Source organism: Amphibalanus amphitrite, unplaced genomic scaffold, assembly GCF_019059575.1.
Source record: "Amphibalanus amphitrite isolate SeventyFive unplaced genomic scaffold, NRLGWU_Aamphi_draft 001751F_arrow, whole genome shotgun sequence".
Taxonomy (NCBI): domain Eukaryota; kingdom Metazoa; phylum Arthropoda; class Thecostraca; order Balanomorpha; family Balanidae; genus Amphibalanus; species Amphibalanus amphitrite.
Window position 1 is genome coordinate 13,841 of NW_024883244.1, and position 13,899 is coordinate 27,739.

The 13,899-nt window shown below is 50.0% G+C and overlaps 1 protein-coding gene across 1 annotated transcript in view; it reads left to right on the top strand.

Moving 5' to 3' along the window:
* The window catches only part of LOC122374984 (potassium voltage-gated channel subfamily H member 8-like), a gene marked incomplete at its 5' end in the record, with an annotated part of 45,363 nt that overhangs the window by 13,696 nt on the left and 17,768 nt on the right, over nt 1-13,899 (top strand). Inside the window, 2 exons of the mRNA XM_043354109.1 lie at nt 8,562-8,766; nt 12,711-12,890. Coding sequence (XP_043210044.1) covers nt 8,562-8,766; nt 12,711-12,890 — 385 coding nt within the window. The remainder of the gene's footprint in view (nt 1-8,561; nt 8,767-12,710; nt 12,891-13,899) is intronic.

Genomic DNA, 13,899 nt, shown 5'->3' on the forward strand with positions numbered 1-13,899 from the left:
TCGTCTTTGTAGTTAGCCGACGAGAGCTAACCTTTTTTTAGGTCGCCGGGTTGGCCCGGAAACCCTGAACTATGGCTGGTGCGAGATGCGGTCATTAGTATCACGGACGGACTTTAGTTACCCAACCCGGCTTTCAAATTTTAGATACGTCCGCCGCGGAAAGCCCGGGCTACTGAGTGCCCTGCGAGCTCTAGCTCCGGAACCGTGGGCTGGAGTGTGTTAGAGATGCTGACTGACCACTGGCAGCAGAAGGTAGGTCCACGCGTGAGTGGCAGTAAGACAAGGGCTGCGTACGTTGTTGCAAAGGTTTACCGGCCCATGCTGTAAGTCCATTGTTCGCTCAACAACCTGCGTGCGTGTGTGTTTATTATTTGTGTGTAGGTAGTTCGGCATGGTCTTGGACCCGCTATAAGTCGCGTAATTCAAGGGCGGAGTGCCGAAATCTGTGGTGGTTCGTATATTCTATTCGTGTAGCGTGAGCATTATGAAGCGTTTGTCTGATATACGGAGCATTGTGGTTATGAAGGGATAACGGTTAATGAAATTTAAGGCCAATGACTCAATAATGACTTGCGCACGCCTTAGCACCACCGGGGGAAGTTAGGCAAAGAGGGAGGGATCGGAGACGGCTAACTCTGATAATTATGAGGTATAACTGGACGTATGACAGAAGTGAGAAGGGATGCACGAGTGGAAGTATGATTGTTGTGTATATCCGGTGGGAGATAGCCCTCAGCTAGGAAGGGCGCTGTTGTTTGAGAGTGGGACTTTTTGTTAAATAGAGTTGATTTTCTATACCAATATGATCGAGGGTAATTGATTAACATTTATCATTATCTCCCATTCCCTAACCCTGGCCTATGTGTTTCCGATGATTGATCGCCCCGGAGAATGTAAAGACAGAGTCGGGACGAGTTCGCGAGGGGCTGAACCGAGAAGGGCTACTACGAGTAGAAGCGCACCGACCAGGCCGATTTTAACACCCCCACTCGAGCCAGCCCACCTGCTGGAGAAGTGAATGCCCGGTTAGCCCCGCAACGCCGCGAAATCCCGCTACAGATTTGGCGCCCAACGTGGGGTAGGATCAATCAAAGGAATCATGAAGTCGGTGGACGGACGTGCATTGCCGAACCCAAAGCTAAAATTTCAGAGGAAATGCGAGCGTGAGTGAGAAAACGTATTATGTCTGAGCTAGATGCAGTGGGAGCTGGTCACTCAGTGCAGCGTTACTCGGGTTAAATTGATTTGATTGAAATCAGAAAGCGTGGATTGCTGGAGGGTGTATATATCATGAAGTGATAAGGGTAAATCGAGGATCAATTTTAAGTGACGGGCGAGCGGGCTTGGTATATTTTTTCGGCTACAGGTATCGCTAACTAAAATTATGTGGCTCACATCTAGCGAACCCTAACCTTGAGTGAAATCCCGTGATCCAAAGTTAGAGTAATCACACCGAGGATGCCATTTTTAACCCAATTTTTAAGAGATTGTACCCATCCTATACCAAAAAGGTGCAGTGACCTATGTGTGACCCGTGGACTGACCCGCCTCTGGAGAGAACTGACAGGAGACCGGCAACCGTCCACGAGCCGTTCTCCGTGACGGAAACCCCCGTTACAGAACAGGCAGTCATGTATGTTGCCGAACCCAATGAACGTACTAAAAATACGACTGAGCACGACGCTATGAAGAAATTGAATGTGCTGAAATGAAAATCAGGATTGAAGAAGGCAAAAGTCACCAATAGGACGCAGCATACTGAAATGAAGGTGACAGCGCAGATTGTAAATGATTGAGGCACGTTTTAGAAGCAGTATGGAAAGCTGAATTGCGATAAGAACAAGAAGGACAACACACAGCCGAGTGACGGCGAGAAAGAAGACATTGAAGTAGTATACCGATGGAAACGACGTTGATACTAAATGGCAATGGATACATGCAATCACAGAAAGGAAACGACAGCTGAGAAGAGTAAAATGCAAATGATTGAAGAACTGTAACATCACGAAGCCATTTGGAAGAGCAAACGTGCAGCACAGAGAAGAAGAGACGCCGACAAAAGAACAGAAAAAAGGTAGTCATCAACAGCGACTGCCTGACAGCCAGTGCCCAATGGAACTCAAAATGAAGGCAACGCCGGAAATAAATAACAACAGAAGACCGGAAGAAGGAGAAGGAGACACGAATAGAACCAAAACTACAATGTTGTCAGCAGTTACATCGCACGTCTGTGACGACAAAATCAGACGGCAACCGGAGTAATGGTGACGACAACTACAACCATGAAGCATCATTAGACACGACCATTCAGGGACACTTCAATGCTGCCTGTTTCAACCAAAATGGACAGCTGTAATGGACCGGGTCAGTCTGCGGGCCGATTTCTGGACCGCCCGCCGCACTGGCAGGCGGTGATCCGCCGTTCATCAATTGCAGGTGGCTCCCATTTCCCAAACTTCGAGACCGATCATGTGATCTGCAGCAGGCCGGAGCGATGTTCTCAACGTCACAGCCAAGTAATCATGGAGCAGGCTGCAGTGGAACCACACCTGCCGCCAGATGTGACAGCCAAACCATCATCGGCAGTCTACACCAGAGCGCAGCCTCTGCGGCCACCAGACCAGCAGAAACAGCTTGGAAGCCACGTTCAACCCAGGCTCAGCCACAGACGACGAGTTCTGGGCCGATCATAGCCAGCCCTGACAGCTCACCAGGGCAGCTGCGTACGACATCGATGGTCGGCGAGGACTACGACTACAACTACGAGACTGGGGAAATCCGGAACTGGGACACGACTACAGCAGCAGCCGGCCGGTTCGAGACCAAATCGCGGACGACCGCCAGTCCGTCATCGCGGCCATCCCGGACCGGAGCTGTCGTGGCTCATGGAGCCACCATCAGGTGCCGGGCTCACTTCTTTGGCATACCACAATCTGCACCGGTATGTTATCGCTAATTTGATCGAATTATAGTGACCAAATGTACCAATGTTATTTTTTTGTATTGTCATGTGTTAATTATTTCAATGGTTTCATTCAATTTCCATTGTTTTGCGCGCAAATAATTTGATGTGTAGTTGGTGGTGTATTACGGGATAGTACGTGAATGTTTTTAATTCTGGAAATGTAAGGATGGCCTGAAATACTGTGCAATGACACAAAAACCCGCACTCCTTTTGTCCCAATCATCCAAGCTCGTATTATGCCATCCTCCCCAACCGAACACTCCTGTTGAATTAGCTACCAATCCTTTAGAAGACGGCCACCCGCCCTCGTCACAGAAGTCACCAAGAAACACGACGAAACGGCACCAAATAGCACGGCAGAAGCGGGCTCTCAAACGTTTAGTCGCGGGGCGCGACTATAAAAAGAGGTCTGAAAATGTAACGCAGATGCGTTACATTTTTTTCATCTTTCATGCTGAACTGCAAGCTGTGCCACAAGCTGAAACACGGCCATCTGCGAGCGCCGCACAGACACGGTCAGCCGGCTAAATCGGCTGTGATACCCTCTCTCCGTCCCAGCTGCCGTCCACACAGACGGCGCAGTAGGCTCTGACAAACAGGGGTCCTCTATAGATGACCACCCCACTTCATGAGAACCCGGATCTGAAGCCAACAAATAGCATACCGAAACGCGCCATTCTGCCAGCCTCGAGCCATTAATCAGTTTAGCCTTTGGAAAACAAGACTCTGTCCCACGCTCGGCACCCCGCCAGAGAACAAGGAGAGGGGAGTGCAGACCGGCCCTGATTTGAACCAAAACAAGAAAGGGGAGCGGGGACCGACCCGGTTTGTACGAAAACAGGATGAAATGGAACTCGGTCGCCAACGACAAAATATAGGACATCTGGCCGGAGCTGACTTCAAAACAAGGGGGAGCGGAGGGCCAGGCCCGCCACCTGGCACCTCAGGCGCCGTGAGCGCCGGCGGCGAATTCCACCCGATCGCCACGTGAAAGGGTGCGACTGCATGGCCGGGGGTGCCGAACTTCAGCAAATCACGAACGTTTGAAGGCGGAGCCAAACGCACTTTCTGAGAATGGAGGACGAAGATTGGACAAGGAGATGCTGCCCGGCCCTCTGAAGTATGACGTCATCAAAAGTATAAGTTGATGAAACGGAACTGGAACGCTCTCTGGTCCTCGCTCTCTCGGACGACGCATCCCGCGCCGGTGGCACTCTCGGCCCACGTCTCTCGTCTGACATCGCGGACAGCCCACGAGACACCAGCGGCTGGCATCACGGCGCCGGCGGCGCGGCTCTGGCCGCCGGGCCGGGCGCTGGACGGACACGACCATCATGCCAGCGACTCCATCTCAAGTAAGGTCACGCGGTGAACACGGGTGCGCACCTAGTCCCTAAAATCCTTCAAGTAACCCCCCCCTCGTTACTGCTATGTGAGCCACATTATATTCCCCTTTTTAGGTGTCGTCTGCAATGTTTTAGGCCATTCAGTTTAGGTAGTTAAATTTATTCTTGGGACTTTCAGTCTAGGTAGCTTAAGTTCACAATTCGATTTCGGTAAACTATGTAACTGTGCGCGTGGCGCGAGACGCGTGCCGACGTGGACCCTCGTCCGGCGCCCCGTGGTGATTAAGGCGGACGGAGGGGATTATACACCGTGGGGAGTCTGGAAAGGGACGGGCGACTGTGTACCGCACCGCGCGGCTTGTGGGGCTCAGTTGATGGGCGGCCTGGGCCCAGAATGTTTCTTTTAAATTTGACGTGTAAGGGAATTTAAGGTGTTGCGTCGGAGTATGTAAATAAATGGGACTTGTAAATATTGAAATACGAGTGTGAGTATAGTGCTGAAGGGCAGGGATCGGAGGATGGAGCATAAAAGGCCATATGCCAACCCACAGTCGGGAAAGAGGTCATTTCCAAGGTGTCTGGCCAGAGCAATTTACAACGATCAGTTTTCTTTATCTGTTTGATTTTACACAGTGCACACAGGGATTATACGGGGAGCACAGAACACACACAGGACCTCCCTAGCCTAGCCGATACTGGAGCTTCTCCGGTTGACTCCTAAGTGCCCTTGCCAGTGGATTTCCTGGCACTCCATCCTCCCCAAATTATCCCACGGTCCAAACAATAGCGATTACACACAACATACACAGGACCTCCCTAGCCTAACCGATACTGGAGCTTCTCCGGTTGACTCCTAAGTGCCCTTGCCAGTGGATTTCCTGGCACTCCATCCTCCCCAAATTATCCCACAGTCCAAACAATAGCGATTACACACAATACACACAGGACCTCCCTGACCTAACCGATACTGGAGCTTCTCCGGTTGACTCCTAAGTGCCCTTGCCAGTGGATTTCCTGGCACTCCATCCTCCCCAAATTATCCCACGGTCCAAACAATAGCGATTACACACAACATACACAGGACCTCCCTAGCCTAACCGATACTGGAGCTTCTCCGGTTGACTCCTAAGTGCCCTTGCCAGTGGATTTCCTGGCACTCCATCCTCCCCAAATTATCCCACGGTCCAACAATAGCGATTACACACAACACACACCGGACCTCCCTAGCCTAGCCGATACTGGAGCTTCTCCGGTTGACTCCTAAGTGCCCTTGCCAGTGGATTTCCTGGCACTCCATCCTCCCCAAATTATCCCACGGTCCAAATAATAGCGATTACACACAATACACACAGGACCTCCCTGACCTAACCGATACTGGAGCTTCTCCGGTTGACTCCTAAGTGCCCTTGCCAGTGGATTTCCTGGCACTCCATCCTCCCCGAATTATCCCACGGTCCAAACGATAGCGATTATACACAACACATACAGGACCTCCCTAGCCCAACCGATACTGGAGCTCCTCCGGTTGACTCCCAAATGCCCTCGCCAGCGGATTTCCTGGCACTCCACTAATCAATTTACCAACGGTCCGCACACAAGCAACACACTAGACCTTGTTGCACACGAAATATATGTAATTTTATTCTACATGGACACTGCAAGGGATGGAACCGGGGAGATAGATGATGCACGTCACGCCCCTGTGCGTGGAGAATCCACCGACGCGGCCATGGGTTAGGAGGGAGATGAGACGCGAGTAGAGACGCGGACTGTACAAATAGAAAAATCGGGTTTCCCGAATGGCGCTAAACTCGGACAGACCCCACTAGATATAAGGCCTCGATTGAGTAAGCCCTGGATGCGTGCAATAAGTCGCGAAATTAAACGTGAGGATGAAGGCGAGTCGGGCACAGACCGCCGAGGAGGGTTTCAAGAAATGTTACCCGGTCAGCCTCGTGTCCTGGCTCGGAGGGGACGACGGGCTGTAGTCTGTCTAACCTCTGGCTAGCGGACACGGGACCAGTGGCCCGATTGTTCCGGCCCAGGGTAGGCCTGGGTGATAATTAAGGTCACGTGGGCCGTCGCCTGGGATGTGTATCGGCGGGTGGGCCGCCGCGAGATGACGGTGTTCCGTCTCGGATTAACAGCCTCGGAGGCTGGGCAGATTTTAGGCTGCCGGGCTGGCCCGGAAGCCCTGAACTATGACTGGAGCGAGATGCGGTCATCAGTATCACGGATGGACCTTAGTTACCCAGCCCGGTTTCAAAAAGATAGGTAGGCCCGCTATCGGTCCCTCAAGTGGTCGGCGCGGGACGTCATTTGAAGAGCGACATAGATAGTTTCGGAGGTGGTTAGGACCCCGGGCGTCTTAGCGAGGGAATCGTATGCCGCCGGAAGAGTAATGCCCCGCGAAGGAACGTATAATGCCGCAAGACGGGGGTGAACATTAGATACCGAGCATTCGAGTCGGGTGATCGCAGTCAGACGGTGCTGGCCACCCGCAGTCAGTCGAGTAGCTCCGGCCATGCTCTGGTCCTTTCGAATAGGTCTGTGACGACAGCTTAACTACCAGCCACGGATAGATAGGGCTTTGGACGCCTATGTGCTGGTAGTCGACGATGTGTGTTGAGTGCAGGATATCCCCGAGTGGACCTGCGTGCGTGGAAGACGCGTGTCGTCTTTGTAGTTAGCCGACGAGAGCTAACCTTTTTTTAGGTCGCCGGGTTGGCCCGGAAACCCTGAACTATGGCTGGTGCGAGATGCGGTCATTAGTATCACGGACGGACTTTAGTTACCCAACCCGGCTTTCAAATTTTAGATACGTCCGCCGCGGAAAGCCCGGGCTACTGAGTGCCCTGCGAGCTCTAGCTCCGGAACCGTGGGCTGGAGTGTGTTAGAGATGCTGACTGACCACTGGCAGCAGAAGGTAGGTCCACGCGTGAGTGGCAGTAAGACAAGGGCTGCGTACGTTGTTGCAAAGGTTTACCGGCCCATGCTGTAAGTCCATTGTTCGCTCAACAACCTGCGTGCGTGTGTGTTTATTATTTGTGTGTAGGTAGTTCGGCATGGTCTTGGACCCGCTATAAGTCGCGTAATTCAAGGGCGGAGTGCCGAAATCTGTGGTGGTTCGTATATTCTATTCGTGTAGCGTGAGCATTATGAAGCGTTTGTCTGATATACGGAGCATTGTGGTTATGAAGGGATAACGGTTAATGAAATTTAAGGCCAATGACTCAATAATGACTTGCGCACGCCTTAGCACCACCGGGGGAAGTTAGGCAAAGAGGGAGGGATCGGAGACGGCTAACTCTGATAATTATGAGGTATAACTGGACGTATGACAGAAGTGAGAAGGGATGCACGAGTGGAAGTATGATTGTTGTGTATATCCGGTGGGAGATAGCCCTCAGCTAGGAAGGGCGCTGTTGTTTGAGAGTGGGACTTTTTGTTAAATAGAGTTGATTTTCTATACCAATATGATCGAGGGTAATTGATTAACATTTATCATTATCTCCCATTCCCTAACCCTGGCCTATGTGTTTCCGATGATTGATCGCCCCGGAGAATGTAAAGACAGAGTCGGGACGAGTTCGCGAGGGGCTGAACCGAGAAGGGCTACTACGAGTAGAAGCGCACCGACCAGGCCGATTTTAACACCCCCACTCGAGCCAGCCCACCTGCTGGAGAAGTGAATGCCCGGTTAGCCCCGCAACGCCGCGAAACCCCGCTACAATTACGTGCCCTTTGCAATTGTCGATATGGCTGTAGAGGGTCTGAGAGGCTAGCCATGCGGTTCCCGTAGGGCCAAAACTCGGTAACTCGATCTAACTTGGCATCAAATTAAATGCTACGGTAAGTTCATTACCATGCACTCCTCTAACTTATCTATATAGAGGAGCAATGCTGGAGGCTGGGACGTTATAATAACACACATCCAATGGCTTACATAACCGTCTAATAATGAAAATTCTTGCGATGCAGCTACGGACAACACCACAAAATCTATAGATTTGTCTTATTTTGTCTGACTGGCCTGAAAGGTCTGGCACTGGAGAGAAACGGTTGGAAGTCCAAGAGAATTTGAAAGCATTGGCACTGAGTCAGCTAAACACTAATCTGTCGATATGACAGGGCCAAAAACCGGGTTGATGGGTCACCTCAACGTCTACGTCTGTCCCCTAAGTATCCCACCCCAGCCCCGGGCGATAGGAGACCCTCTCCATCCCCTCTGACTGACCTCTGGGCCTCAGGAGACGCCGATTCACCTTCTGAAGCTGACGCGGCTGCTGCGGCTGGTGCGACTGCTGCAGAAGATCGACCGGTACACGCAGTACAGCAGCATGATCCTGACGCTGCTGCTTGTGCTGTTCTCGCTGGCGGCACACTGGCTGGCCTGTGTGTGGTACGTGCTGGCCGACAGGGAGCGGCAGCAGCACCCAGCAGACTGGGATATCGGTGAGTCGAGAGATACCGACACCGACACTGACACTGACACTGACACTGAACGTAACCTCGGTGACACTGACACTGACACTGAGCCTAACCTTTGTGACCCTGACACTGACCGAATGGCCGACTGGGACAATGGGACATCGGTGAGTCGACTGACACTGACACTGACACTGACACTGACACTGAACCTGACATTGGGCCTAACCTTGTTGACACTGACACTGAACCTAAACTCGGTGACACTGACACTGACACTGAGCCTACCCTTGGTGACACTGACACCGACCCACATGACACTGACAATTAACTGGACCCTGATCTGAGTGGCACTGCCACTGGCGCTGAACTTGACCCGAATAACTCTGGCCATCCGGGTGACAATCACAACAAAAGTGTGTCCAATCAGTACCACTCGTTTAGTCATGCTTATCCTTCTCACCGTTCAGTCTCGTAGCATTTCATTTTTTTTATTTTTGCATCGTTGTTTTTTCTCCGTTCATCGGATAAGTTTGTGCAAATCCCTTCTCTTCCTATATTCGATTGTATGAGAATTAAAGTGATAAAAACAGTTTGCCTAAGTTATCTTGGTTCGTTTTTAGTTCGCCATCAGTAATAACGTTGATGGTCACCTTCCAGTCTCTCGTAACTTTTCTAAAATAATCATACAGAATTATTGACGGCCGGAAGCTGACAGCTTCGTTAGTATGACGTTTCATTTGAGGTCTGACGGTACTTGATGGCTGATGCGAAGATTTTTTGTCTGATGCCTCTTGTTTTGGTTAAAATTACCGATGCCACTACTTACACCATGTATTCTATGATGTCATGATCCTCATATAGATATGATCTAATCTAATGATCTGTTAGATCTAACAAAGCACTTAATAGGTGGACCCTGTACCCCTTTTTCGCATCACTTTCCGACGTTTTTCTTTCTTTTTTACCAGCCGTCATCTGGCTACCGTGTCTCAATTCCTCCTGAAATCCTTGGTGTCTGTGTCCCCGGGGCTTTCAGCGACGATCGATCGCCTTAGAGAAGAGTCGTGAGAACTCTCTGAGAGATCCGTGAGAACTCAACCGGGCGGTAACTCTTGTCCGTTCGCTGCTGAGACGATCCAGACTCAGCTCGCGCTCGATTAAACACCATGGCAGCAGTTTTGTCATCGACGTCATCAAATGATACTGCGTCATCGACGCTGATGACGATGTCATGATACACCGTTGTTCGAACACCAGGGTGATGTTGAATTAATTTCGGGCCACTCCAATAAAAGAGTTAAAAGCTTGTGATGAAATTACTGAACCGGCAGCAGTCGGGAGTTGGAACGCAATTTTTTTATAGAAAAATAATATGTGCATTGTATCGTTTTTTTCTGTTCTCATATTTGTGATATTGGGTTCCAGATTTGTTGGGTTATACCCTGACGAAAGAGATGTAATTTCCACATGTTGTGACGGCTCTAAACTCGAGGCAATAAGGACTCTCCTTTGATAAACGACTTCCACGGGTATGTGTGAGGTTGGAAATAACAGCTGATGGTATGGAGGGCTGAGAAAGTCCCACCTTCTAACCTTGTGCCATTTCACATTTATTCACTCTCCCATGTCACGTCTTTTCATTCATGAGACAGCACCGCACGTGGACTGGCAATGACAACGGGTTCTCAGACACCGTGCAGAGTTTCCGTGCCTACTGCCTATCCCGAACCTCATCTAAAAGTACTGAGGCGGCCTTTTCCCTGCCGCTGTCTCCGGCAGCAAAGCACAGTCCCACACCGTTTTCCACTGCGCCGACCGTAGGTCATCGAGACTCATGGGGACAGCCCATGGCCGGCCTCACACAACTTTTCCCATTAGTTCAGACACCACTGGTGGGAGACGCTTTTCAGCAGAGGTCATTTTCACGGCCTGAGCAGAGAGTAAATCGACCGTGGTAAACTTCAGGTGCCGCTCGAGCGATAACGTGAGCTCTAGCCCCATTTGGCCCGGTGGTCACGTGAACCGCGACAAAATGAGGGCACATAGTTTCGGCCGATTGCGCAGGCTGGTTTGAGTGGTAATGAGAAATTGAAAACATCTAGAATGTAATGTAGAAAGCTACCATAGATGCTTAACAAACAAACACAATCTAGAAATGAGATCATGATTTGCATGCAAACTACTTTTCAGCATGAAGCAGCGTGCAATGTTACCCATAACGCATCAAAAAAAAAACATCTGTCTTTCCTGTTATTCTCTCAATCAATACCGGTGTTTAAATCTTCATCTAGTATCTCATCAGTCAATAGTTCTACTGAATCAGTCGGCTGAAGCAAGCAAAGGCTGTCACAACAATCATTCGCTGCACCTTTGAGTGACCTTTGAACGTTTTTCTTTGAAAGTCTGTTCTGCCTGGTAACCTTCTAACAAGAACAAATCGAAATCCGACAGGATTTCATGCTCTGCAGGATTAAATTCCGATCTCAGAAGCTCCCGCGACATTTTCTGTCACGATGCGGATACAGAATGCGGTTCGTCGCTTAGCTGTCTGTAATTAGCGAGACTGGCTCGGTTCAGATATTGACAGACGCCTCGCATTGCCGACTTATTGGAGTCCTACGGGGTGGGTCGCCGCGCCTCTGACGGTCGCCAAGCTGACGGTCTCGATATGTCTCAGGTATTCCGATGGTTTGTCTCAAAGTACGCCACTGAAACTTCGACATGTCTCCGCTTCGGACACGATGAGTCCAAATTTGCCTCTAATCATGTAAATTCGTTTGTTAAATTGTCTCGCTCTCGTCAAGGAGTCTTGATATGCCTCCGTTCTCGCTACGATGAGCTCCCTCTGCTCGTGCCAGGGACTGCCTCAATTCACCTCTGCTTCCGACTGACTCACAGAGCAGGCCGCCCACAAAGGAGGATTGTTGGGAATTACGCACACGCGCGGAGCATGCTCATATGGACTGCTCAGGTCATCAGCTGAATGACATTTGATCGTCCGTTCTGGCGCTATGATTCGCGCAGCGGCAGTAAACAACGCCAAATAACACCAGCCGTGCTTCCACTATGTTATAGGCAATGGGCATATTGCGTGCATTAATGGTGCATATTGCATATATGCATTCTGCGGGGTTTATGACGACATTTTATCACCGCCAGCGGGCGGGGACCGAGATCGATTAGAGATAAAATTCGGAAAGTTCAGGGTCATCAGCAATCTGGACCATGGACGTATTGATTGAAGCTGGGTTCTGTGAAGGCCAATAGATGAACAGGAAGCGAAATGAGGCTGCGCTTGATTGACAATAACGCTATCGAAAGTGAATGGAATTTGGTTTTGTGAAATAATTCCTTTCTTTATTTCCTTAAAAAGGCAAAGCATTACTGGGCAAAAGATAAATAAATATGTGGTATCTGTTTACGCTTCCCTGTAAATATTGCGATATTCGTTTAGCTAGCGGTACTGCTGACTGGGCAATTTTCTGGCACACTTTTAGAAACATTTCTTCTGGCGACGAATACCAATTTAGTGTCTGCAGCTATAACATCAACCAGCAACAAGCCATTAAAATTACATAAGAACTTCTGAGCTTGGCAATGCTAAGGCTGTCAAGCACTTACTAGTATAAAGGAAGTACAAAGCATCACGCTGAATTCTTATTCACAGTACATACGGTCATAAGAGATTCTGGTCTCATGCTGTAAATCCGAAGAGCGGCGCATCAGTATTCGAACTGAATGTTCGTACATTGAGATGGGATTTCATTAGCTTTGACCAAAGTCCGGTAGCGACCCATTTCCAAAGCAACTCATGTTCCTAGTGTTGCCGCCCATTTTCTTATCTACATATATTCTATCAAAACTCGTACCCCAGACGCGTTGGGTGACGGGCCCGTTCTGACGGGCCCGTCTTGAAACCATCGGAGTCTTTCTAGCTCGTGACTCTCCTGCTGTCGCTGTCTCGCCAGGCTGGATACCGCAGCTGGCGGAGCGTCTCCACCTGCCTGTGGACAATGTGACCACGGAGATGTCGTACATCACGGCTCTCTACTTCACCTGCACCAGCCTGACCAGCGTCGGCTTCGGCAACGTCAGTGCCAACACCAACACGGAGAAAATCTTCAGCGTCGTCGTGATGCTGGTCGGAGGTGAGATGACGCACTGAGAAGGGCCGAGATGAACGTGCCAGAGGACTACTTATGCTTTTTAGATGTGTTGAATGTTAAAAGTAATTTCATTGGTATCATGATACTACATTTAATCGAAAAAAGAAAGAAATGTCTTTGATATGTTGATATTTTGTGAAAAGTTCAAGAGCATTTCCAGAAATTTTAGTTTTATCCTTTTTATTCTCGAGGTGCTTAGTCATCCTTGCATGTGCATATATGAAAATAATAATTTTTGGCAAGCTTTAAAAGCGCTGAGCGCCGAGCAGCCCGGTGAGGTCTCTGTGATAATTACCAAAGCCGACAGCGCTTAACGCGGTGTGATGGCGGTAATTGGCCGTCTCAGCTGCTAACTGGCCGTTAAATGTCGTTACTCAGAGCGCTTGTTCGGCTAAACAGAAGCTAAACGGTCAGATTGACGTTGTTTTACAATTACTTTGCTCCTGTTGCGCATACGTTTTGTATGCAATTTATGAAAACTTCTGTCTGTCGGTTTGATGGACAATATCATCATGGTATATCGAATATTACCAATCGCATCGAATTCAAATCACAGTAGTTCCTTTACAGTTCCACATGTAAAGGCGAACGCTGCCCCCTTCCACACTCTGGCAAATCTCCAGGAATCAGTAATTCCTACATAGGTCTCTCTCGCCCCCAGCGGTGTCACACAGCAGAGCACCGTGATGTGTTATGCAGCGCTAACCTTTTACTGACTAGTATCACATCAGCAGTACTCACCACCGGGCCTGCGACCTGTCCATCGGAGCTGCATTACCATGAAATAATGAACACCGCCATCGCGCCGGTCGGGCTTTGATGTAAAATTCATGTCGGCGTCGGGCCGCTCCCGGAGCTGCTCTCGCGTTGTCTCCGGTGACGGCGGCGTAACCACGCCGCTGCCGCTCCCCGGGGCGGCCCCGCCGCCGGCCTGGACCGGCGTGAATCGTGTCCAGCGCCCGGCAGGTGGGACGGCAGACGTCACATTTGG